This window comes from Phalacrocorax carbo, chromosome 2, assembly GCF_963921805.1.
Source record: "Phalacrocorax carbo chromosome 2, bPhaCar2.1, whole genome shotgun sequence".
NCBI classification, from domain to species: Eukaryota; Metazoa; Chordata; class Aves; order Suliformes; family Phalacrocoracidae; genus Phalacrocorax; species Phalacrocorax carbo.
In genome coordinates this window covers 21133032-21160755 of record NC_087514.1, presented here as the reverse complement: position 1 = coordinate 21160755, position 27724 = coordinate 21133032, and the positions used below count along the sequence as shown (strand labels likewise).

Genomic DNA, 27724 nt, shown 5'->3' with positions numbered 1-27724 from the left:
CCTTCCTTCCCCACCCCTACCCCCTGGTTGCTCTTACTTTCCTGAAATTACCAGAGTGGTCTGAAGTCTAAAGCACAGTAGGTCCTTCTGCCCTGAAGAAAAAAATAACTTTTTTATTTCTGGCAGAAGGAACAGAAATTATTTGTGCAAGACTTTATGCTACTGTTCATTTGCTGGAGAAAGAGAAGATAACTCTTTGAGTGGCACCTGTCTGCAAGCTCTTTAGACGCTAATATACAAACTAGTAAGAAGAAAAAGGAAACTTAAATTTAGGTTAGGAAAAAAATACCCACAAAAAAAAAGTTGGGCTTTATACAAATGAAGTGTGTATATACATTTGTAGTATGGGTCATCTTTATTTCTACTTAACAGCGTGGTGGGGGACAGGGGAAGATGATGCATGTTGTACAAAAGGAGTGCTCTATGTGTAGATTATTAACACATGTATGGGACCCTGGATGAGATCAGTCTTTCTTCGGCTGCAGCCTCTGACTTTTGCTTAAGAGTATTTGAACTAGACAGCTGTCGAAAGAAAAAGATTAGGCTGCTGGCAAAGCTTTGATATGGGCTGAAAAACTTGGAACAGCTACAGTGAAGCAGCTGTTCCAGTTTTTCAGTAGCTGTGTGAGGAGGCACCTGTTGTGTTGCAAGGTCAGGTAGAAACTTTGGTAACAAAATATTTGACCTGGAAGAGGAAAATGTTGGCTGCTGTTAGTCTGCGCACAGACTTGTAGTGTATTTTATTTGTTACTGAGTTGGTTTAGTTTCCCCTAGAAATACTTGTAGCATCTTCTGCTTTATTAATAGTTTTTGAAGTAAAGGTTTATTTTAGGTAGCTTTTTGAAAAGCTGCAACTAGTAAATAAGGGAAGAAATACCTTTTAATGTATTTAATGAAGATAGTAGGATGTAGAATTAGTGTTTAAAAACTTCCTAGAAATTCTGAAAATCTAAGAGTAGGCTTAGTCTTGACTATCATTTTGACTATCATTCATAGCGTACTATAATTAATACCATCTATAGATCAGTTTTTGTTGTAGGTATGGGAGCATTCTCCTCCAGATTTTTTTTTGATATATTAAGAAAATTAGAAATAGTCCAATGTTTATTTCCTTATTATGCAAAGAACACTTCAGGAGAGTACTTATGTCGAATCTGCTGGAAATCACTTATTGTTGCCCTTGGCAGCTTCCCCAATATAGCAAATGCAAGATACTTGCGGTTTTAGGTTTTTGTGTTTTGTTTCTTAGTACTTGACATTGCAGAACTTCGTATATTTTGTGTTGGATTTTTTCCTTTCCCATGTCTTGATAGTTTCAATTACCCATATAGAAATGATGGGGGGCATATGAAATTCATGCAAGTATTTGTCTAGTCTCTTTTCCAGTGTTACAGTCAGGATGCCAATTAAAAATGGTAATGTACAGAAGCTGCTGTTGATTTGTAGCAAGTTTCCTTAGTACCTCAGGAGAGGCTTAAATAGACATACAGCGTGTTTTCTATTCTTAATCTAGCCATGCTAAAATATTTTCAAATAATACATTTTACAAGGCTTTTTTCTATTTAATTTGGTTTGAAATATTTGACTAAATATATTCAGTTATGGTAACAGAATTTTGAAGGGATCAAAATGGGAATATAACTAATCCTATTTGTAGCATGAAAGCCTAGTATCTCATGTAAGTATTTTGATCTCCACCATCAACAGTTAAATATCTGCTGTTAAGGAGCCATTGTGACAGAGACCTAAATTCTTAAGAGATTCATCTCAAAAAATGCATGTGTGTGTATATAAATGTGTATGTTAAACTACTTTACTAAAGATACAGAACTTAATGCTTTCTGTTGAATCTAAATACTGTTACTTTGTCTTTATTTTAAATATCAAACCAATTAATATCAAAAAGTAGAGTATACTTCAGGTAGAGATTGTTGTTGATTTGGCTTATGAACTAGAGGTCATCCAAATATGCTGCCCCAATAAAAAGAAGAGTTCTTAACTTGTGTTGTTTACTTGCAATCTTCATTGTTTATGCAAAGGCTGTATGTGTGTGTTACAGGTGGGGTAAGTGTGAAGTTCAACACTAATGCTCTTTGTTTTATGAAAAACGCTTCAAATACCTGGTACTTATCAAACAGCATTTAGACAAAAAAATCCCAACTGGTTAGATTGAACATACAGGAATTCTAGATCATCTGCCCTCTAGACAAAAGCAGACATGTATGATATAAACCTAATTAAACACGGTAGCTCCAGAAACTTATTCCCTCTGTACTTGGCACTGGTGAGGCTGTACCTCGAATACTGGGTTCAGTTTTGGGCCCCTCACTACAAGGACATTGAGTTGCTGGAGCGTGTCCAGAGAAGGGCAATGAAGCTGGTGAAGTATCTAGAGCACAAGTCTTATGAGGAGCAGCTGAGGGATCTGGGGTTGTTTAGTTTCAAGAAAAGGAGGCTGAGGGGAGATGTTACTGCTCTCTACAACTACTTGAAGGGAGGTTGTAGCAAGGTGAGTGTTGTCTCTTCTCCCAAGTAACAAGCGATAGGATGACAGCCTCAAGTTGTGCCGGGGAGGTTTAGATTGGATATTAGGAAAATTTTCTTCACTTGTAACAGTTGTCAAGCATGGGAAGTGGTTGAGTCCCCATCCCTGGAAGTATTTGAAAGACGTGTAGATGTGGTGCTTAGGAACATGGTTTAATGGTGGACTTGGAAGTGCTAAGTTAGTGGCTGGACTTGATCTTAAGGGTCTCTTCCAGCCTAAGTGATTCTATGATTCAATGATTCTAAATGTTGCTTGCCTCATGGGTTTAACCTCCTATTTAGTCTTCCTTCATTAATAGCTTCCTGGATAGCAGCAAGCACTTATGCATTTAATTGTTTCCCAGTTATCAGTGGTTTATATTGGTCAAATTCTTAAAGCATTGCAGAGGAATGAAGTCCTTATTCTAGCAGCCGGTTGTTTGTTAGACAGAGTCACCGGGAGCAAGCTATGTAACTGGTGAATTAGATGTCTGCCCACGGGGCTGTAGTCAGCAGCCTGTGACAGTACTGAGAGAGCAAAATGAATTTAACACGCATGTTGCCTCAATTTCTTTCAGACACTGGCCAGAAGAAGACCCCAGACAAGAAAGATGGGCGACGAATGTCTTTTCAAAAGCCTAGAGGGACTATTGAATATTCTGTAAGTTACTGCTTTATTGTTAGAATGTCATTGCATAGCAAGTGCAGCCTTAAAGTTTCATTACAAAATATAAGCAAAACAGTAATGTGCATTACCCTTAATCTTAGAATTCTGTGTATCTGATAGTTTATTTTGACAGGAATTAAATCTGAAATTAGCTAGTAGTATTTTAGTAATGCTTTTTTTAAGTTGTTTTTTGTTCCTTCAAAAAAAACCAAGGTAGTCAATCTATCTAGTTCACTTTTGGGTAAATAGCTAAAAATGATAAATAACATTAATTATAAAATCATGTGAAAGTTCCCTGCTTTCAGCATTACTAATAAACTGTTGACATCAGGACAAAGAGTAGAATGAAGTTGTTAGGGAGGCAGCTATATCTTGATGCTGACCTTGTGGCATTCTATTAATTTTTGTAGATCTGGTCTAGATCTGTTTCTGCAGCAGTATCTGAAAATGGAGCCTTTCTCTGCCTGTTCTGTTCTTGAAATGACCCTCAATCTGTGCTGCAGTCAGCTTTTCACATTTGTGGTTACTAAGGGAAACTGAAGTGAGAAGTATCTGTCTTGCGTTATACGCTGGAAATATAATTAAGCCTATAAATAATGCTTATAGGGTTGATATTAAACTAAGGAAAGTCTGTCAGAGATGTCTTTGAATGCGTTTGAAGCTGGACATGGTAAAATAAAAATGAGAACCTCTCTATAAAAAGTCTTTACTTGACCGCTTGGTGTTTTCTTAATCCAAGAATAAGAGGTATGTGGGAGACTTAACTCTTAATGTTACGTTAAGCCAAGCTGTGATATGGCTTAACTACTGAGAAGGCTGTGATAGTCATTTGGAGAGAGACAGAGGGTGTATGTATTGGAGCAAGAAGCACTTCATGGGCATGGTCTATATGAGGAATTTGAATATCATTCTACCCTATACTAAAGACTTCCTTGAAGCTGAAATTCAGAAAATAAATTTCTTCTGCTTAAGGTCTAGCAGTTGAAGAATGGAAAAGTAAATGTGACTGTTTCTATTACATTGACACCATTTTGTCTGGAATAATTGGAAAAAAATGTATTCCGGTGTAACTCTAAAACTGGGGTTCCTCTTCAGTCAGTAAATCCCTTAAGTTGTTTCCTGCCACCACGTGTGTGTATTTACCTTGGTAGGTAAGATCCCAGGCAAAGCTAAAGCACCAAGCTTCCCTTTTTTAAATTAGCATTTTGTGTCAAGTTGTCATGTACTTCTGCAGGTTTTTGTGTTCCAGTAGGTGGGGTTTTATTTGCCAACATAACTTTCTTAACTACTGAAGTATGTATCATTCCTTGTGAGTCAGAAAGACGATTCACAAGAATCAAAGGCTTTGTCTTGAAACTTAGTCCAGATTCTAAAGAAGCCTGTTGCATGTACAGAACATGGTGCATTTCAGCCTCATGAGTGCAGTGTTCTCTCTGCTCTTGCTGTACCTCTCACTTGTGAAGTGCTTAACAAACATGAAGTTTTTAGAGCTTTCAGTTAAGTGTCCTACACATATGTCTTAATACAATACACAGATCTAACCTTTAGGAACGAAGGTTACTTTCACTGTATATAAGAGAGGTCTGGTAACTAGTGTGATAATTTGCTACTGTTATTATTTATGACTTTATACAATGTGCTGAGATGAACTTCTGTCTGGTTTCTGCCTTCATCCTACTACCTCTAAAAGCCACAACACACCCATGCATATTTATATGTCTGTATGTGTTGCTGCTTTGAGAAGTAGCAGAAGGACAAAGGCAGAAACCAGGCTCCCCCACCATATTGTTGAGAAGCTACTGGAGTTTTTTGCTGTGTGCTGTTGTTTTTTTTAATAACGTAATGTGTTTTTCCAGTGGCTATGTCATTTTAGATGGGAAGGCCTTATTTGTATTCCTGAAGTGCAGAGTGAGAGAGAATCTCACAGATGCAAGCTATGGGTTTTTAAGGTGAAACATACTTCTCACTAGAATTATTGTTTATTCGTCCTCAAACTAATGATTTTTTAAAAATATATTTTCTCTTTAAAAATCTTTAACTGCCTTTTGGGTTTATCTTTAACCTAAAATTTCCAAAGCATAAAAACTCGGGGCTGCTGTTCTGTATGTAGCACCAGTGAGGAGATGTCAACAGATGTGGTATTAAGTGAAGGAAGTGAGTCCTAAGCTTGCCCAGGCTAGTAGGTTTAAGAGACTGTCACAAAGTTAAATTTCAGAGACTGCTTCTAAAGGATACTGGTTTATTTTCACTGTTATTGCATAGGCAGTGAACAGATTGGTTTTTTGAAGTTATATAGTTTTTCTTCCGAATGTCAGTCAATAGTTTAGATGCAAATTAATATTGCCTGTTTTGAAATTCACAGCTGGTGCTCCAAGCCAATTGTTTTCCCCTTCTGCACACAGCTGACACATGTGAACAGGCTCTAAGGACCGAGTATCTAGTTTAGGTGAATTACTGTTACTGGCTAGAATTTTTAGCCCTTTTTACGTTGTGAAAATAGCATTTTACATGGCTTATTTGACGTCATTATATTCCCATTGCATTAGAAGTATTTTGTGTTGTACAAACACAACCAGTGTCTGCCTACAAGTGTTAGAAGATCCAACTACAGATAAATAAAGGAGCATAAGCAGACAGTGTTGACCACTGATCACCAATGATACTAGTGTGGTAGCGGTTTCATGACTTCAACAAAAGCCTTGTAAGCCCTCTTCCTTTTGAGGAGAAAAAGGAAATAATTGTTCCTATTTACAGATACTTTTTTTTCCTCAAGTGCAATAGACTAAACAGCAAAAGCACTTTTTGGTTGGGGGGGGGGGTGGGGGTGGGGATTACAAGTGAGCAATGGAGGTGGATGATCTGATTTTGTTGGGGGCTCCACTGTAAGACTTCCCTTCCCCTGTCCCACACCTTCCCCTATAACGCTTTGGCGATTGAAAGCTGTGCTCTTCTGAAATAGCAGCTAAGCCCTCTAAAGCATGAGTATGTTGTCCAGATCATGAGAAGAGCCTGGTATCAATTAATGAAGGTCACACAAGCCTAGAGTAGACTAGACTTGAAGACTGAGTTTTAAGCCAGACTCTTCTGTGTTGAACTGCTGGTCTCCCTGCATGTGATCTTTTCCCAGTTATTTAGTGGTAAGTCCAACATCTGAAAACTGGGTCTTGACTCTTTTTTAGTTAAACACCAGTTGAGAACAAAAATACAGGGGCTTCTGAAGTCAGCTTCTTAATGTAAAGCAAGGAGGAATTCCTGATCCTTTCTTAGCTCAAGGGGCATGGGTGGCAAATATTTTTGTGGTGACCATCAAACCGGTGAAAGCTTCCAAGTATTCATGTGGGTTCAAATTCTAGTAATTTCTTAATGTAATGACTTGCTGAAAATGTTTATTTTAAGGGTAGATAAATGATGAGTATCTACTAATATCCTTCTATAGTAACTGTGGTTTTGCTTTTTATCATCGGGTAGCTTGGATAGAGAGTGCTAAAGGTTCTCTCTTCTGGTGCAGTTAGTTTTATTGCCACTGTAAGCCTTTACATGATGTTTAGACTACTATACGCTTAAGAGTTCTTACTTTTTTTCCTTGGTGCTTCCATTTCAAAGCCAGGGGTTGTGTTCTTGTCTGACTGTCACTTTTCTTTGAGCATGCCATTGTCATAGTCTTTTTCCCAATTTTGGGAAACTTAGAAAATGTGGATCATAATGATGGCATATTACTGTATCTTTTGTATCTTTTGCCTAATTTTAAAATTATTTTTTGAGTTATTTCTATTATTTACAGGTTGCATTTTCCTGGTGTTGCATATTATAGAAATTAGAGCTTAGACCTATCAACAAATACTAAATGTAGTCATAATCTGTTATTTCTAAAGGCTTGAGTACAGCACCAAAATTGCTGTTGTGTCCTCTTCTCCCCTTTTTCCTCACCTCTCCTTCTAGTCTTCCATTTCTTTAATTTTGTTAGTTCCTTTTAATACTCTTAAACCATTCTTTTGTTGTTTTCTGGTTCTGGCCAGCTAATCTTGAAATACTTAAAAATAAAAGTCGTTGTGCACTCTATTTCATATGTATCCAATGTTGAATTTTTAACAGAAGAAAGAGTGAACACCAGTTGTTGAGGCGCAATGATAGTGAAGTTCATTAAAATATCAGTAGAGAATTTAGTTTTAAATAAAGTTTTTAAATAACTTTGCCAGCTGCTAAACTGACAAAGTAAGGCAGTTTGAACCATAGTCAGTGGTGACTCTGAAGCTGTCAGTCTGCTGGTGTGCACAAGCATGCCTGGCAAACATGGGTATACAAGTACTGCTCCGTAAGTGGAAAAGGTGTAATGGGATGTACCTCTGCTCAAATGGGGGACACAATGATTTGAAGAGTGTTTGATCTAGGATTCTGTTGGGAAAGGAAGGTGGAAGGTGGGGCTCTTCAAGCATCTAGTAATACCTATAAAAACTGATTTTAGCTAACTTATAATTTCAGACATACTTGTATACATATGTAAGTGGCTGTATAAGATAAGTAACTAGGTAGTAAGACCTTATGTGTCTTATCTCTACATAAGTGTTCATGACTAGAAGCTCTTGCTACTGAGTATAGGAAAGCTACTTATATTTTAAGAAGCTGTTTTTCAACAGAAGCTTATGTGTGTTAAGTTGAACACAGTCTTGACTAGGTGATTTTTGTTCTCTTTTTACACTTTCATTAATTAGTATCTTTCAATCTTGTTACTCAAGTCAGTATACTGAAGGAAACAAAGCCAATTAATGCATGATATGTATTTAACCATTTCAAAGCACCAGCTGGCCTGCTCAGATCCATTTCAGATTGTTTCAGGGTATAAGATGTTTTCCCATGTCAGCTGGTTGTTTTTCAGGGGTTTACTTGTACTTGAACGAATCTTACCATTCTGTTAAAAATCATGAAACAAGGTAATAGTGTACAATCATGTAACGATTGGAGTTGTCCCTCTCTTCTCAAAAGCAGTTGTCCCATGAAGATTCAGCATAGTACTTTAATATCCAAATAATTACATAAAATTCTTAATAGTCAGAATAGCATTTAGATCTCTCCTAGGAAACAAACTTTCTATACATTATGCAGGGAGCTAAGTATTGAATTGATGGGGGAAAATGACTGGAAAGTCTGTGGTATGTGGTGGTGCGTCTTCTTTGTTAGTTCTTAAACTACGCTTTTCCACAAAGTTATTCTTTCCATTTTTGCTGTTCAGATTCTATTTTGTGGATTGTAGAAAGCCCAAGAATTGGAAAACAGGCCTTTGAATATAGGGAGATACTTCAAGAAGTCTTTATTACATTAACACCTTCTTTGTTTTAAGAAGATATCAGTGCTGGTCTCTGAAATCCCGTTTAGTGAGGAGATTTGCCTGTGCAAGCTTTACAACCAAATAAAAGGAAGCCTATATTTACCATTCTTGTGCTCATGATTTGTGAGATAGACCCTTTATTTGCCAAGAGATCTCACAGAATGGTTTTATCTCTCAAGGTTGAGGAGAGGGAATGCACTCTTAAAAGGCTGTTTTGTGGGTTTTAATTGAATGCTTTTAATTTTATATCATAAGCTAGTCTAAAAATTTAAAATTTCAATCAGAAGTGATACCTAAGGAATAGCTACTTAGCAGCTGTTGTCCTCCAACACTTATGTGAGAACAAACTTTTGAATTAGGCAAAGCTTTTGAATATCACTTTATGGTTTATTTTAGCAAACCTTCTGTATTATGTACAGTTTCTGATGGAAGCACAATTGTTCTTTGACTTGGTTGTCAGTTTTGTTATTGTCTGTGGAACTAGTAGTATATATCTGGTCAGGTTGGGGTCCTGGTTTGATTTCTGCTTTAGTACCAATTAAAAGTGGTGTACAAGAATACTCTTGTTTTTCACATATCTGTGTTGTTATACTGTACTGAATTACTAAGAGGTACTACAATGTAGTCTTTCATACCTGAAATACCAGTAGAGAGATATTTGCTGCTTGTTTAGCTTAATGGCTTCCTATAAAGAAAATTGTTATAACAGAATTAGGAATTTATCTAAAACAAAAAAGCTAATTGCCATTTCTTTGGCAATACTAAAACTATGGTTTTTAGTTAGGTTTTCTTTTTGTGAATCTAGGCTGACAAATGCATCTTTACAAAATGGTAAAGAATTCTGTGTGGAAAGGATTTCTTTAACTCTTACTTATAAAGCTTGATTATCCCAAAGCTCCTTCTGTTTTCATCTGTTGAACTATAACAGCCTTCAAAGTACATCATATTTGTAGCACTTTCTCTTGCAGGACAACCCACTTCTTAAAGGATAATTTGCTTCTCTGTCAGGTTTTTTTATTCCTGTGCTGTCAATATGTGTCCACTAACATGACACAGCTTTGAAAAAGTTAATGAAGATAAAATGTTTCTTTTCCTAAATTCTTCCAGGGTTAGTGTTCTGTTCAGTGTTATGTTTTGGAATGTTTAAGTGGAAATGCGTTTTAAGGAGCAATTGTTTAACTTCTCATATACTACTTTTGCTTTGCAGCCAATAGGAATTCTGTTTGCCAGTTATTCTCACAATGTAAATGTATCAAAATATTTAATCACCCACTATTAACTAACAATATAACATGTAGATACATTTTTTCCACTCTAGCAATATTTTTGCTGTTTCTGTAAAGAATGTGCCTTGTTACATTCTACCAACAGCAAAACATATAATGCTTATCAGTTAGGTGGAATATACCAATCCAATGGAACAGTCCATAGGTAGGGTACAGCTGGAAGCAGGCTAGCCCAATGTATGTTTTTATTACTTACCCCCACTGCAGTACAGCTACCGAAATAGAGCAGTTCAGTCTTCTGGTTCCAAACGCTGTCTCTTTCCGTGTGACTGTGTAAGGTTAAGGTCTACCCTCAGAGCAGGCAGTACCAAAAACTATTAAAACATAAATGCTCAGACTTTTCCTTCCCTCCCCTCACCCTACCCTACTTTTTTCCTGACCTGGTTCAATCATTCCAGCAGAAGTCAACTGTTGCTAGACTTAAAGGTAGATATCCTTGACAAGGCATACAAGATATGGTGCTCCCACATTATTGTTAAGAAAGTGAGTGAAGAGCAGGAGATGTCTAGCGGGTATGCAGTCAACTAATACAGAAAACTTCTTTCTATTTTTTCTTTCAATGAAGAAAAACATGGTTTTGTCTTTCACTTCTTTCTCCCTTCCCTACTTTTCCCTTGAAAATTAAATAAAGAAAAGGGAATTAAAGCATTCTTTCCTGTGATTGTCAAGAAAAGTTAGGTCGATAGCCTGAAAATAGAAGGAAAATTAAATCTGTGAATAGTCTAATACTTACTGACCTTCCACTCTATATAAATACTATTTTTTGCAGATATAACAAGAGGGACGAATGAAAAAATATTTAAGACAGGAATCACTGGAATTTTTCTAGCTGTACTCCATATTTAGCAACACAAATGTGGCTTTGCTTATATTGCTTCATCTTAACTGATAAATTTTATTTTTCCTGGTACGTTGTTTATGAAGCACTGTGCCATTATGCAATACACTTTTGCTTTTATGCTCCCTTGTCATATGATGTTCACCATTCTTAAATGCTTGATATGAGTTCTTTATTCTGAATAAAACTGTTTTCCCTTTGCTTTCTTCTGTTTGTTCATATGGAATACATTTTGGGAGATGGGCGTGAAAATAAGAGCTTGACAAGATTCTTTCTGTACTTGGGAATCACCTGCTCAAAACATTTATGCTCCATCTGCTGTCATACTGGTTGACCTGTTTTGCATCAGTGTTTCTACTTTTTATCTCAGTGATGGATTTTACTTGAAAGTCAGGTTAACAGAAGCTTATTTCAGTAGGAAGAGAGTGTGTTTGCGTTTTTATAGAGGTAGCTGCAGCTTTTCTGTAAGTGAAGAACCGAGAAGAGGAGTTGAAGAGGGAGAATGAAGGGTTCTGTAAAAGAAGTCAATTGTGTATTGGTCTAGCGGTACCCAGAAGTGGATTCACAGACCAGAAGTTCTGGTGCAATAGCTGAGCGTACAGCTCAGGGCATGTGACTGACAGTTTTGGCCACCTAGCAACATCACTGGAAGGCAGGTGTCCTTGTGTGGGGTTACAATAGACTAATATTCAGTGGGTAGGTATAAGGTTTTTTGTTTGGTGGGGTGTTTTTTGGGGGGAGGGGGCAATCATAAGATAGGAAGACTTAAACTTCATTAAAATCTCAGTAAATCTATGTGTGATAAAAATTTATAAGCCACTGTTTGAACTAACTGCTTATAGGTTTGTTTTTCTTTTTTCCCCAATTGGTACAGGTGGAATCAAGAGATACCTTAAACAGTATTGCCTTGAAATTTGATACAACACCCAATGAACTGGTTCAATTAAATAAGCTTTTCTCCAGAGCAGTCGTTCCTGGACAGGTACTATTACCCTATATATGTTACTTATCCAACAAAGGCCTTTTCCCCTATATTTCTCATCTTTACCAGAGAAAGTGTTAAAGTACTTCTCTTACAGGTTTTCCTGTTGGCTTTGTAAAAAGACTTTTTCATTTTTTTTTTCCTTTAGTTCATTAATTCCTCATGCCTATTAAATAGCTGCCTAAAACGGGAACATGTAATGAAGCTACCTGTCTCTTAAATAAGATTAGAGGACTTTTAAAACTAAATATACTTAATGGTATAATAGCACTTGGGTACAAGCTAAATTGTTACTTTGCAAATATAGTAGGTTGTTTGCCAACTCTACCTCAGAAGACAAATGCAGCGTACAGCTTACAAACAACATTCCTGACTGCATGTTTCTGCCTGCAATTCTGTTTTCATAAACTGAATAATGTTTCCTTTCCACCCTGAAAACTTGCTGTCTTTTCTGGCAGTATAGGAACTATCATTCACTTGTTATAGGTTAATATTGCTTACATCTCCTTCTTTTCCCTTTTTTGCCTTCACTTTTCACTTCTCCTTGAAAGCCAGTCCTGGAGACAAGTGATAGGTCAGCTATGGTATTACCTCTCTGACTGAAAAAAAAAACCTGTGTTTATTTCTGATTGCTGCAAAGCTTTGTCTAAGTAGCTTGAATGCCTATGATAGGCAAAATTATGTATTTACGGGGTAAATAACTTAACGTATGTGGTTTTTTGTTTGATCTGGCGTTTTGTTTTACATTCAGTACTAAGAGCTATGTCTATGAACTTGTTCCCTAGTCTGTTTCTTGGTTGCTCAAATAGTAGAGTAATAACAAGAGAAAAAATTGGGCAGGTCTTCCCTGTACACTGGGTGTTTCTGGAATGCTGTATACTTTCAGTACTTTCTATCTAAGCTTCTTCCTCAATAAAGATCTATCTTCTCAAGACAGCATTTATAAAACTTAAAAGCTAAAATTAAGTACTCTGTGTGGTATTGTTTATTCCCTCAAACTCATAATTTCCGTTAAAATTAATGGGAGCAGAAATGATTTTTGTATAACTTATTTTGAGAAAGCATAGCAAGTATACCTGAACTAGTGGGAAATCTGAAGTAAACCTGAAAGCATAACTTAACTACATTATATCTTTTTTATAGATTTTGTATGTTCCTGACCCAGACTACATTTCTAGTGTGGACAGCTCCCCCTCTCTAAGTCCTGTAAGTCCCCTATCACCTACATCCTCCGAAGCAGAGCTTGACAAGGCTACAGTAAATGTAGGTATACCTGTTATCCTTGAAATTAATTTTCCCTTACAAGATGAATGTTACAGATGCTATGCTTTCTTCCTAAACTATCCTTTTATTTTGAGGAGAAAGTAAAACACTTGAAGTTGAAAAGTAAAATAGTACATTCTTAAAGTAAATACAAGCTTTTAATCATTGTAGGTGACAGTTTTCTACATGAAAACTGTTTTTGAAGGCAAGTTATTTGTAGCAAAATACTATCCTTGTACACAAATATCATAAATACTAGTTCCTGTTGCATTTCTGTACTTGTTACCTTTTAGAACTAGCTAAACATTTGTTTCTAATCTTACTGATAGTTTTTTTAGCAATGGTACATTGGCAAGAATACTCAGTAGCTAAAAGGTAAGGGCTCCCTGTAGAGGTGTGGGAGGGTGTTCTTTACTTTAGTTCAGCAAAATGAAGTAAAGAAAAAACATCTGTTTCAGAGAAGGGCTAAAACAGAGTTGATTTTAGCTGACTTCTACTCAGTAGTCCTACCTCTGTAGCCTTTGAAATACTAAAATCGCTTAGCTATCAAAGTTGCTCTGTAATTCAGCTCGGATGTAGGTTTTGGCTAGGAGCTAGCTTTGAAAAGCATATCTTTCCAGGAACATTGGAATTCTGTTGACAGCAAACCATGGGGAGAACTCCAACCAGGAAGATGTAGTATTGGAGCCGAGCTTCTCTGCAATTTATGCAATTTTGACCTTATTCAGATATTTTTTAATATGTCACTACTGTTCTTTTCCCAGTTATTATTTCCTTTCCCCTCACATAACAGATTTCTTGATAGCACTTCTTGATAGTTCTCAGTCAAGTTGTCAAATGTCCATTGCAGGATTCTGTGTGCTCAAAGTTTAGGAAGGTTTGAGACGAAGCGTTTGGTCCAGAGAAGGTTAAATATACAGGTATTGTTTGTTGCTGAATAGCTTACCAAGCTGCATTACAAAGGCTGTGATAACTCTTCTGCTGAAAATTACTGTTGGTTTTGCAGTTATACCTTTACTCTGACATAGTATGTCTGGTCTCACAAGGTGTCTGCTCTCGTTTGTACTGAATAATTTCTTTTATGTTTTATGACAAACTGAAGGTGTTGTAGCACAGTAAATAGACTAGTCTGAAAGAACTCATTCTTCTATATTGGTCTCAGAATTACTGTAAATGCTAGGATAGGCCTACCCCTATAGCATATGTTGTGAGAAGTTACTCAAGGGAGAATTGTTAGTTTTACTACTAGAAATCAGAGCTCTTCCTACAGTGCACTATATCTCATGCCAGAAAATGACCTTCGTCTTGCTTTTGTAGATTATTTTTTATATGCTTGTCTGCATATAGTAGATAAGTTTTAAAAAAATTACCGGTATAGTTGCACTATTAAGCCTCCTTTTTTATTGACTATATGCACATAGCAGAGATAAAAGCTTGAAAGCATAGGAGAAACAAAGTAGATAAAAATACTTCCAAAGTTAAAATCCTCTTATGCAAAAGGTTATTTTGCTTAGTGTAGGCAGTTCAATGTTGGCAACGATCTGAGTGTTAAATTTCATTTAACTGACACTTACTGTATTGTTGCAGAACTACTTTGTGCATCTCATTACACGTTGTGGATCACTACAAGCAGTTCTTAAATGTTTCAGGGAAAGTCAAACAAATGAGCAATGTGGCAATATATAACAAAGTGTTTATGGAAGTTAGTTTCTGAGGTCTTCTGAAATATATGCAAGGAGGGGAGGGATGTTCCTAGGTATTGTTTGTCAAAAGAAAGCAAAGAACAGAAATCACTTGCACTTGTGTGTGTGGACTGTGTGTGGACTCTGTGTGTGTGTTTAGTTCTGTTTTTTTAAACTGTCCAGCAACATGCAGAGCACTCAGCTTCCATGGGAGCAGTTAAGGCTGGAGGATTTTGTTCTTCATCATAGTACCTGTTTCTCTCTTACCTGATTGCTATCCTTATGAACGACACAAATGCTAGCATACATTCTCTAATGCTCTGTTGATGTCTGTCATCTTTGACTCTCCTCAAATTTTGACTCCAGATTTGCAGTTTAAATTTAAGCACGTCTCAAAGTAAAGAGGATATGTTACTCTGTATAATGTAAAAGGGTCTTTTCTCTATACTATGGTCACTGATATCGATGAGTTCTTGCTAGAAATTGAATAAGATAACTAACCAACCTCTGAGGCAAAATATAAACTATGATGTGCTTTGTTCTTTTGCTTCTGTTTTATCAAACATTGGAGTAGCTTAACACAACCACGTGGCTAAATGCAAACCAGCGCGTGACTATTGCTACACTTAAGCTAAGATTTCAGGGTGTATTTCATAAAGTTAGTGTCAGTGTTTAGATCTTTAAGCCTGCCTTATGCTGCTGGATTTTGTGAAGGGTATCTTCATTCAGCAGTCAGATGCGTGTATTTGAGAAGATCCAATAAGCTTTACTACCTATAAAACTTAAAATACACTTCAAAATAATATGTAGTGACAAAGGGTGTTGTCATTAAATTTTAAAGTCTGCCACCAGTATTATTCCTGCTTCTGTATAACGTGGCAATATATTCAGAAATAGCTGACATGTTCTCAGTGGACTTGGATATCAGCTGGGGACTCTTGCAGCCGCTTGCTAAGTTATATGTGGTCACAAAGGTGACCACACAATTTTTAGAGAAAGGTGTATAGAAGGAGAGCTCATCTCTAGGAAGCTTACTTTATAATTAAATATTTATTAGCTTTTTAAAGCAAAATTCAGTTCAGTGTTCTGTAAGTTGTTTTGGGTTTTTGTTTGCTTTCTAACTAAAATTGAAAGATGCAGGCAAAGGCTAAAGTAGTGCCAGAGAGATGATGAACTGACGACAATTGTGCATAATGTTCCTGGGTATAATTAAAAGCATTTAGCTGCAATCTGTACTAGTGAATAGAACTGAACAGAAAAGCAGAAAACCAGAGGGAACATAAAAGTTCATAGTTTTTACAAATAGTGATATTTTATTAGTAACTAAAAATAGCAATTATGTATGAAATTGAAGTCTTTAAAGCTTGATTAAGCTCCAAACCAGGGTTGCTATGACTATAAAATAGGCTTTGGTGCAGTCTGTCTACTATACATGTAGCTTCTATTTGAAAACTACTTTTTCACTGTCCTGTCCCTGGTAGGGTTCCATGTTAGCTACTTTGTTGGATATGCTGTTAGACAGCAAGATACATAACTCTTCCTATTATCTGCCCGAGAAGGTCATGGAGGAAATCCTCTGTAAGTTATATCCAGGCATGTGAAAGACAAAGATGGCTAGGAACAGCCAGAGTGAATTTTCCAAGGTATATCATGCCTGACCAAAGTGATTCCTTTCTGTGATGACTGGCTCAGCAGATGGGGGGCGAGCAGTACATGTTTACTTACCTTGTCTAGAGCCAGCTCCTTGAAACTGTCCCAAAGTAGCCTTGTTAGAATACTGGGGAAATGTGAACTGAATGGTGGACTACTAGATGGGCTGGAAAAATTGGTAGGATCTTTGGGCATACAGCGATTCAGCATTTGTGTGTGGTTTTTTTGTTGTTGTTGTTTTTCTTTGTGGTATACAGTCAAAAATCCTGGAATGTCCTGAGATGGAAGGGACCCACACGGATCATCAAGTCCAGCTCCTGTCCCTGCACAGGACAACCCCAAGTTCATACCATGTCTCTGATGGGGTTGTCCTAGTGCTTCTTGAATATTGTCAGGCTTGGTGCTGTGACTGCCTCCCTGGGGAGCCTGTTCCAGGGCTCCACCACCCTCTGGGTGAAGAACCTTTTCCTAATATCCAACCTAACCCTCCCCTGGCACATCTTCCTGCCATTCCCTTGGGTCCTGTCATTGGTCACCAGAGAAAAGAGGTCAGCGCCTGCCCCTCCTCCTCCCCTTGGGAGGGAGCTGCAGACTGCGATGAGGGCTGCCCTCAGCCTCCCCTTCCCCAGGCTGAACAAACCAAGGGACTTCAGCCGCTCCTTGTATGGCTTCCCCTCTAAACCCTTCACCAACTTCATGACCCTCCTCTGGACACTCTCTAGTACCTTCATAACCTTAATGTACTGTGGTGCCCAAAACCGCACACAGTGCTCAAGGTGAGGCCGCACCAGCGCAGAGCAGGACAATCCCCTCCCTCGACTGGCTGCGATGCAGGGCTTGATGCACCCCAGGGCACGGTTGTCCCTCCTGGCTGCCAGGGCACACTGTTGGCTCCTGTTCAATTTGCTGGTGACCAGAACCCCCAGGTCCCTCTCTGCAGAGCTGCCCTCCAGCCTCTCGTTCCCCAGCCTGTGTGTATATCCAGGGTTGCCGTGCCCCGGGTGCAGAATCCGGCACTTGCACTTGTTAAGCTTCATATGGTTGGTGATTGCCCAGCTCTCTCATTTGTCTAGATCCCTCTGCAGGGCCTCCCTGCCCTTGAGAGTGTCAACAGCTCCTCGCAATTTTGTGTCATCAGCAAACTTAAATAATAATTAAGTCCTGCATCCAAGTAATTAACTAAGAGATCAAATAGTACAAAGAGATTAAAGAGTTAATATTGTTTATAATCTGCCCATCAGTGACCTGAATGGTGGGACAGAGGACAGAGAATGTTCTGTCAGCATGCCTGGGGGAGGGGCAGGCAGCAAAAATTAGGGAAAGTAGTCAGTACACTGGAGAGAAGGGCAAGGGCTACTCATCAAGGGCCATCAAGAGTCTGCAGAGGTGAAGTAACAGAAACCACATGAAGTTCAACAACAGCTAAGACCTGCCTGGGACAGAAAGAGCCCCATGTGGCAGTATGGGGTGAGGGCTGGCTAGCTACATACCAGCTTTGCAGAAGATGAAAGGCTAAAGAGATTGAGGTCCTGGCTGTCATGTTGAACAATGTGCACTTGTGGTGGTGAAGGCTAATCACATGCCAGGCAGCAGGTGGAAGAGGAATACAAGCAGGTTAAGGAAAGTTATTATTCCCCTGCTTGGGGGGCTTGTGAAGCTGCATTTGCAGTGCTGTGTCCACTTCTGACACCTCCAGTACATGACAAAGATTAACACGACTGGAGAGAGTCCAGTGGAGGATTGTTAAGATGATGAGGGAATGGAAACATTTGAGGCACAAGGATTGGCTGAGAGGGCTGGTGTTTCTTTAGTATGGAGAAGAAAATACTAACGGACAACCTGATTTCTGTGTTGTACTACCTAGTAGGTAGGCTGGAGGGAGAAGGGTCTTCAGAGGTTCATAGCTGTTGCTGCCCATCATTTTACTACAAGTTGCTGCACAAGAGGTCCCAGTTAAGTAACAGGAAAGTATTTCTCACAAGGAGGGTGGTTAAACACTGGAGCAGGTTTCTTGGAGAGGCTGTGGATTCTCCAGCCTTGAAGACTTCAACTCAACTGGAAAGGCCATGAGCAAACCTGATCTAATGTGGGCTTAGGCCTACTTTGAATGCAGATTTGGGCTAGCTTCCAACCTTCCAACATAAAGTAGTGTATAATGCTATGGAAGGATAACAGAAGACATTTAGTAGGACTTCTGCTGAAGTTGGAAAATAATCCTTTCTGCTAACTTCTGGTCAAATTTTGCATGTGACAATGTATTGGATGGTTTCCTTATGTGAGTTCTGATCATTACTTTGTTGTTTATTCCCAGGCTGATTCTGAATAAATTTGACCACTTGCATGTCTTATCATGGGCAGGTTAAGCTGTGCTTCATTAGTTACATACGCTGTCAGATCAAAGCACTCCTTTAGACTGCAGTGGATTTGGAACCCTATTTTTACATTTGTTTTCATGTCAAAGAAAAACAACAAAAGTTATACAACAGAAGATCTCTTTATATGGAAAAAGGCAGGTTGCTAAGTTGGGGTTTTTTTTATATTCCTTTTCAGGATCCAGATGGAGTCCAACGGAAGGAGTCGGCTGCTTCACCAGCACATGCATGCGTTCGTCCTACAAGAGTGGTATCATCCACCTCCGAAGAGGAGGAAGCATTTACAGAGAAATTTCTAAAAATCAATTGCAAGTACATCACTAATGGCAAGGTAGTTAAACATTCAGGTCTTACTGCATGGGATGTAAAAACAAAGTACATTTAAACCATAAATTTACAGTAAAATTTAGTTACTAATAGGTAGGTGGAACAGCTTATAGACATATATATATGTCTGTAAATATATTTTTTTATTCACTGTTTCCTTTGGATTCTCAGACCACTTGTTTCTTAGATGTGATGCAAGCAGTTAATATGCAATTAACCTGTGACAAACTTCCCTTTAGCCATACTGTTAAGCGATTCTTTTGTGTTGAGGGCATGAGTTTTGTTTTCTTCCTTATGTTAGTGTGTCTCATAAGTAATTCTCTTTACTTACAGTGGAGAAGAAAATGCCTTAAACTATAAAGACCTATGTAGTTGGTAGCTTCGCTTCCATTTCCCTAAAGCAGGACAGTGTGAGCGGAATTAAACTCTGATTCTGTAAACACACATTTGTGTATTGGGTATGGTATGGTAGGAATCTTGATTTTATTTTTTTTCCTTTGAAGCAGTAGTTACACTTCTCTCTGTCATTACACAAACACCACCAAGTTAATGGCACTTAATTAACTTCCATTCAGCTCATAGGTGCACAAGTCTTGCACAGATTTTTTGGGACTGAGGTCATGGCAAAAGACTTTACCTCAGAAAGCTTTAGGAAAAACCAAAACGTATTGCTCTCCTACCCCTCAGAAAAATGACTATTAGATACTTATGAAAAATCATGCCTTCACTCAAGCTGAATGAATGCAAAGAAACTCAAAGTACTTGTAGTACTTCCTCCTTCACCTGAGGTTTGGGTATGTATATACAAATGCTGCTGATGCTGTATTGCTCAGCAATAGGTTTGCAGATAAGTTACACTAATGATAGACAGATTAATAAGAACCTTCTAAAACTGTATCTTTTTTTTTTTGCTGATGGAAAAGATTGCAGATCTGCATATGTCTAGACTTGAAGCCTGTTGACATGCATATTGGCAAAAGTTACGTTAGAAGTAGGCGAGACTAGTACTGGAAAAGCTTTGTTACTTTGCTCTACTTTGCAGTTAATTAGCTTGACTCCTTGCATCCTGACCCTAGGTGACTTCTTTCAGGTTGATCCTAGACAAGTCATTACTTCTCAGTTTTAAGTGCTGTGAGGGAGAGGAATTGAGAACTGTGAACCTCTGTTAGAAACTGGGTATAATGGAAAAATACAGTCTAGGGTTAAAATTTCCGGCCTGTTATGTGCTGTAATTCCTCATCAGAATATTATGAGGAACTCACAGTTCACAGCATCTGTCTTGGACTTGCATCTTTACAGCGTATTTTCTAAAAGCTTCAAGGAGAATTCTGTTTCTAAAGAGTTGTATAATCCACCGCAGTATCGGCCCATATTTGGGGAAGTGGGTGGGGAGAGAAATGAATGCTAACTTGCTCAGATTTGAGTGCTAGATTTCATAAGTTTAGTATGTAATTTAGCCTTTGTGTCACATATGGTAGGAACATCCTCTGGCATGTCATTTTATCCTCTCCTTGGTATATTTCCTGATGCAGGATGACAAATCTTCAAAGGTTTTCTGGAGAAAGCTTAAAAGATTCATTCTCTGCTTCCCACCCTGGAAGTGGTTTTGAAGCTCATTGTTAACTGTTTTATAGGGTTTCAGATATGAAGTCTCAGTCACTGCTGACTGATGCTCATAAAACACATCTAGTGAAAGCCTCTTTTTTTCAATGTGTTTGATTTCATATCTGCAAAAGAGCTTGCATTAATGTGAGACTGTCTCATTTCTCACTCTTCAAAACCACTTATTCTGTATGTGTTTGGAGCTGGTGTTGGTCACACCTGTGACTTCCTGGACAAGCATGCAGGACTTCTCTGAGGTGCAATGGCTGGGGCCTGGAAACACTTGCTGTTATATTTGTTCTCTGTTACCTTGCTATGACTACTTTAGAGGCAGGGTGTTGGGCACAGTTAGAAACAGGGTTGTGTGAATATGCTGCATCCTGGCCAGACAATAAATCAGCGTAGAGTAACCAGTTTGCTGCAGAGTCACACCTTAACTCAATGTTTATTGTGTATGTAGGCATGCCCTTTCTTGTAGCCACACGGTTTGTTTCTTTTGTAGAAAAGCATGCTACTCTGGTTTTTTTTCATTGCACTGTTTGTTGGAGGCAGAAAAAGGTCTCTTAAATAGTCTGCTTGATTGAAACTGAACCTAATAGAGAAGCTTTGAAATTCTTTGCTCTTTCTTATGCTTGCTAGTTTATTTGCCTTGTTTTGAATAGTAGGTAAAGGAAAACCTACTACCAATAAGGCTTAAAAAAAACAACCAAGCAAACAACCTGGCAATAGGGGCACAAAAAGCACAAACACATTGTTCATTAAGTGAAAAGGAGGACACTGCCGAGGTTCAATAACTCTACAAGGAAATAAAAATAAAACTAAATTGTTATCTTCACGATAACAGCTTCTTAAATCACAAATTACAGTTTTTGTTCTACCGTGTGTGTTCAAAGAACATAATGGAATTATTTAGAGTTAACTTCTGTTTGAAAAGTGCTTGCCAGAAGTCCTCTCAAACATTCTTAAAAGTGTGCTTTACTGAACTGCCTAATCTTAATGTTTGAGCTCACCAATGTCATAAAGTTTGGCTCTAATCCTCCCTGTATCATGGTTGTTCAAATTTCTGTCTTGGATATTGTGTAGTATTTAGAGCTCCCACTTCCTGAGGTTTAAGGAACTTCAATAGAAAGAAGTTAAAACCAATTCAGAATTGCACATCTGCATGCAGGTGCAGTTCAGTCTACTTTCAATGTGAATGTTTTTGCTTTTATCTGGATTAATATTTTCTGGACCAGCTTTAAGACTTAAAAGGATCTTTTTTTAATAACCTAGTGTCCATGTGGCTTTCAGCGAAGTAGCTCAGCATTTTTCCTGGGAGTTGCAGTAGATGCCCTTTAAAGGTCCCTTCCAACCCAGACTGTTCTATGATGGAGGCTGTTAATTTCTGCTCAGGCTGAGTTCAGATTCTGAAGACATGAAGTAAAATCTATCTTACATACAGGAAACTTGAACTCTACAACTGGTATTTTGGGGAATTTTGTTCAAGAACCAGAACTTCCTGTAAGAGTATCACGTTGAACTACTTAGTAGCTATATGCTATTTTCACATCACTTTTGTTGACAGATTTTTTAAATTTTTTCTTCAACTAGTAAGAAGTATGATCTAGGAGAAACAAGTCATTGGCTATTTGGAGGATGTCCTAAAGAACTGCATTACAGTTCTCTATCAACAATTGAGCTGCTTGTAGACTTTCTTTTCTTTTTTGTCTTTTCCTCAGGACTAGTAAATTTAGGAGATAAAAGCAAATGCTGGCACTATACTGGAGTCACGTAGGAGTTTGCAGTGTGCATGCCACTGCCCAGTCTTTTTGCTTATGGTTGTGCTCTGATTTGCTGATCTGTCTCTAGTTACATTTTTGGTACAAATTTTTTGAAGATGTTTTTAAAATTACCTTTATACAAAGAGCTGTTTCTAAAATGTTCAATGAATATTTGATTACCGTTGAAGGGTTCTGTGCTGTAGACATAGCATGACAGACAATAACCACAAAGGAGGTGCTGTACATATCTCCCTGTGTTGATATGGGTAGGTGAGGGCATAGGAAGGGCTTTACTTAGTCACTAAGCCCCCATGCTGTTCTTTACTCTGAAGAATATAATCACACTGATAATATTTTCAGCAGCTCAGCCAGGCCAGAGGGGGAGCTTTGGAACTTTCTCCCTGCTGCAGAAGCAAGGAACCAAGAAGATTTTATGGCAAGGAGACTTCAGGCTATCAGTCTTCCTTAGTGCTTGTAAGATAGCAGGGGAGGTCAGGTTATCAAAAGAAAGTCACTAAAGAACAGTATGCTGTAGGTTTTTTCCTGGCATCAGTGTTGCTACCCATTTCTGGATATTTTGAGTAACAACTGTGACATCTGCTGCTGTAGTGCATAAATGTGTATGAGTAACCAGAAAAGTCGGTTCAGAACCTAAAGTGAGTGTTTTGGGTTTGCATGGCAAGGTTTTGGTGGGGGGGCTCTACAGGGGTGGCTTCTGTGAGAAGCTGCCAAAAGCTTCCCCTGTGTCAGATGGAGCCAATGCCAGCCAGCTCCAAGATGGACAGGCTGCTGGCCATGGCTGATCTGATGGTGGTAGCACCTCTGGGATAACGTATTTAAGAAGGGGGGACAAAAAAAACATGCTCAGTTGTAGCCAGGGAGAGAAGTGAGAATATGTGAGAGGAACAGCCCTGCAGACACCAAGGTCAGTGGAGAAGGAGGGGGAGGAGGTGCTCCAGGCACCAGAGCAGAGATTCCCCTGCAGCCCATGGTGAAGACCATGGTGAGGCAGGCTGTGCCCCTGCAGCCCATGGGGGTTAATGGTGGAGCAGCTATCCACCTGCAGCCTGTGGAGGACCCCATACCGGAGCAGGTGGATGTGCCTGAAGGAGCCTGTGACCCTGTGGGAAGCCTGCACTAAAGCAGGCTCCTGGCAGGACCTGTGGAGAGAGGAGCAGGCTTTTTTGGCAGGACTTGTGACCCTGTGATGGACCCATGCTGGAGCAATCTGTTCCTGAAGGCCTGTACCCCATGGGAGGAACCCACACTGGGGCAGTTCATGAAGAACTGCAGCCCAAGGGAAGGACCCATGTTGGAGAAGTTCATGGAGGGCTCTCTCCTGTGGCAGGGGCCCCACGCTGGAGAATGGGAAGAGTGTGAGGAGTCCTCACCCTGAAGGGGTGGCAGAGGCAATGCGTGAAGAACTGACCCCAACCCCTATTCCCCGTCCCTCTGCCCTGCTGGAGGGGAGGAGGTAGAGAAAACAGGGAGTAAAGTTGAGGAAGAAGGGAGGGGTGGGGGAAAGGTGTTTTAAGACTTAGGTTTTATTTCTCATTGCCCTACTCTGATTTGATTGTTAATAAATTAAGCTGATTTCCCCAAATCGAGTCTGTTTTGCCCATGATGGTAATTGCTGAGTGATCTCTCCCTGTCCTTATCTCAACCCATGAGCCTTTTGTTATATTTTCTCTCCCCTGTCCAGCTGAGGAGGGGAGTAATAGAGTGGCTTTGGTGAGCATCTGGTGTCCAGCCAGGGTCAACCCATCACAATGGTACTAAAATGCTCACAAGTTGATCGCTGGCTTACTCTGAGACAATAGTTCTGAAGTAATGTATTATAGGAATGCTAACATAGAAGTTTGTCTGAGCCATAATGGCAAACCAACAAGGGAATGAAGGGAATGGATTTTCACTCCTAAAGAGGGTATGACCTTTTTGTCTTTACTTAAGCAAAACTGTGTTGTTAGTTCTCAAAGGTTGGAGCTGCTTCAGGTTCCATCTTTTGTGGAAGACTAGCATAATGCAATGAACAATTCTTGACCAGTGGTTGGCTAGATGCAGGTATGTTCCTGCTTACAGGTTTTGTTCTGATGTTATTCAATTTCTTCTCACAGTATGAATAGCGCTTGGTTTCTGCCTATGCTAGGAACTCATCTGTGAGTAATACATGTCCAACAGGTTTTCAGGGAAGCTTTTCTCCTGCAAACAAGTCAGAAAGTGGTAAAGACAGAAGCTATTTGTCTTACAAGAGAGTCACAGAAATAGCTAGGGAAAGTCGCAGAAACACTGGTATGTCTGAAAAAGAATAATTAAAACTTGGGACCAAACAAAAAGTTTCTTTATCTGGCTGTTTCCTGAGCTTTACCTAGCTACCTAGGTTAACATTGTGATCCTTGGTAATAATAATAAAAAAATGACAGAAATATTAATGATGCTTAGGGTATTAAGGATCTCATTTCTAGCCTGTAAATTTGGGACAGTAACTTTTCTCAGAGAATTACCCTGAAGTGTTCATGTAGTAACTGTGGACCATAACAAATAACTTGTGAGCCAGAAATGTTGCGTTGATCTGCCTCCTGTTGTCTTTTAAATAGATAACAATGAAATAGGTCATCTCTTGCTGAGGTGCTATAAAGCCAGTGTTTTCAAGACAGCTGTATGATCTTCCAACTGCTTATAGTCATTGCAAATGAAGTGTTTGATCAGCTTCTTAGTCAAGTTCACATAAAAGCCTAATAGTTCTAAAGGCCTAATTCTCTGTTTATCAGTATAATAAATTTTAAATGGAATTATACTTTCAGATTAAATTTTTTTACTGAGTATTCACCTCTTGGTGTTGAGGGTTTCTTCTAAGACCAAGATAAGCAAGCTTTTAGGTTTCTAGCTGTGTCTTTTGTTGAGGCTGCAGAGGTAGGCTTTAGAATCTTCCATATGTGTCAAGGACAGTTGTCAAGGCCTGATGTACAGGCTTGGGATTTTTCTGCCATCTTACAAGTCATTGTCAGACGGTTTAGGAAGCTTCTATTTACAATAGAAAGTCTCTACAACCTGTTCTCCTTTTGTAGTCAGTAGTCTTGCACACTTTGAACGTTTGCCTGCAGAAAGATTGTATCTACTGTTCCTCAGTGTCTGAGACTAAACACCACAAGGTACTATACGGTTTCTTTAAACACATTCAAATTTGCCCTGGAAACATATTTTGTCCTGGATATGATGGCATTTCTTTAAGATATTGACAAGCCTGGCCTGTGGGTTTTGGGAGGGGTAAGTTGGTGTTTTCTGAACTGCTAAAATTGAAGCTGAAGCAAGGTAACTGAAATGAGAAGATGATGTGCAACTGGTTCTTCATACATCTTATTCTAATGCTGTGACTCTAGTGTTCAGTTAAGCAATATAAAATGGACTTATGAAGCTTCTAACTTACTTTGCAATAAAGTATTCTTCAATCAATTTTTGACCTGGACTGGCAGTTGAAGCAGTCTTTAACTTGCTTTTGAGACCACAGGTGAAGCATTGGATTTTGTGTTTGTTTAATAAAACCAGGGGCCTTGATGATATGGGCGCTTTGCCAGTTGTCACAGGTCACCTTGACAGAAAGATGTCATCTCGTTTTACTACTCAGTCTTCTGCAGCCTCAAAAGCTTTAGACTTCCTGTGTACTTAATTTATCAAGGAAGGATCATTTGTTCATGAAATGGTGAACAAGTGAATACAGAATCTTAGGCTGAAATAAAGTTCTCCAGTGAACTTGTTTACTGATTGCTTCTACTGAGTAATACATCATTTTAGAAGTTGGTGTTGAACATTTAAATCCTTCAGCTAGAACAGTTTTTTTCCTCTCCAGCCTGACTGTTCTGAAGATTCACATGTAACATGTGGGCAGTGAAAGAACAGGATATTTAGGTTGGAAGGGACCTACAACAATCATCTAGTCCAACGGCCATCAAGGAGATGGCCTTGACTTTTCTGGGTCAGATCTGGAGAATATTGATAAAATTCCACTTTCATGTATGGTCATTAATGAAAGAGCTCAAATTTAGAGATGCTGCTGCTTTTTGCATTATGTACTGAGTTTATGGATGTAGTATTTTTTTAAAGAAGCAGCTCTTCTGAGTAGACTCATGGACTTTTGCAGTCATGTTAAATTTATTTTCTAGATTACAGTGGATATAACAAAATGCAAACTTCTCGTGACAGTCATCCTCTTGGAGTTCCTTTTTGCACCTTGAAAGTTGATTTCCACAATACAGTGCTGGGAAAGAAATATCAGTGACAGTTTTGTTTTGGTGTTTCAAACACCTTAGAACTATGTGAATATGTTCTGCTGACTTTAAAGTCTTCAGCGTATGCTTTGTATGCTAAAACGCAGATATAAAACCTGACCCGGCACTGAACGACTAAAAGGACTTAAGTACAAATGCTTGAGCTGCTTTTGAGACTGTTTTCATTTTTCCATAACAGTGATACTATTGGTCATTGTTGTAGGCTTTAATACTATTTTTGATTTGGTTTTTATAACTTGTAATTTTCTGCTCGCTATATGGCATCTTTGTTTGTCTGCTGTGAAGGTCATCAACCATCACAGTGCTGGGAACAAATTTCTGGAAATAGGAAGGAATGTAATTGTATTTTATGTGCTGATGATATGTTTTCTTAAAACAGAACTGAAAACAAGCAATCCCCCCAATACACAATGTTTGTAATCGCTGTGAATAGTTCATCAGTGAGCTGGATATTTATTCAATTTCTGATAAGCTTCAGCAGCACATGGGCAAGAATCATAAGAGTTGCTTCAAAAGTTCTGAATGTCTTTCAAAACTGGTAAAGTCCTTAGGATTCCAAATGTACAACTGAAGGATAGCTATCATCCTGCTTAGAGCTATATTTCTTCCAGTTCATAGTTTTTGCTTAAACTCTGCTATTCTAACAGTTTAATGAATTTCCTGAGCAGGCAACTGGTGTTTGCATGTATTTTCTGATGCTTGTAAGGAAAAAGTTCAACGTATTGGAAATTAGCTTCGTACCTGTATTGCGTAAGAACCTGACAGCTCATAGTACAAGTATCAACTTTCTTCACATTTTCTCACACTGGAAGCTTAAAATCTACTTGTATTCGTGTACTGCAGCAGTATGATTATGGTTAAATCCATCCAAAACTGCATTGTGGTGCAGCTGCATCTTTAAAAATCCTTAGTATTTTTAATCTAGTTTCATTCTATAAATGTACTTGTCTAACCAGTCAACAGGTCCGTTAAGTTAGAGTGACTTGTGTCGGATACTGCTGTTGCTTTTGTGTATAGGAAACGAAGATAAATATCAGTTTTTGAAGATCTCTTTTGTCGTTATTGTTCCTGTAATTAAATAGTAGACAGTGAGAAGAGTTAAGAGTCAGGTTTTAGACAGTGCTTGAAGCTTCTTGCAAAACTAGCAATAAGCCCTGACGTTATCT

The 27724-nt window shown here is 38.6% G+C and overlaps 1 protein-coding gene across 7 annotated transcripts in view; it reads left to right on the top strand.

Moving 5' to 3' along the window:
* The window catches only part of OXR1 (oxidation resistance 1), a 290372-nt gene that overhangs the window by 214006 nt on the left and 48642 nt on the right, over nucleotides 1-27724 (top strand). For 5 of the 7 annotated variants that reach the window (XM_064442238.1, XM_064442239.1, XM_064442237.1 and 2 more), the window contains 4 exons: nucleotides 3102-3184; nucleotides 11512-11619; nucleotides 12763-12882; nucleotides 18765-18917. In XM_064442238.1, the coding sequence (XP_064298308.1) occupies nucleotides 3102-3184; nucleotides 11512-11619; nucleotides 12763-12882; nucleotides 18765-18917 (464 nt within the window). The remainder of the gene's footprint in view (nucleotides 1-3101; nucleotides 3185-11511; nucleotides 11620-12762; nucleotides 12883-18764; nucleotides 18918-27724) is intronic. The other 2 variants (XM_064442241.1, XM_064442243.1) reach the window with 1 other exon arrangement.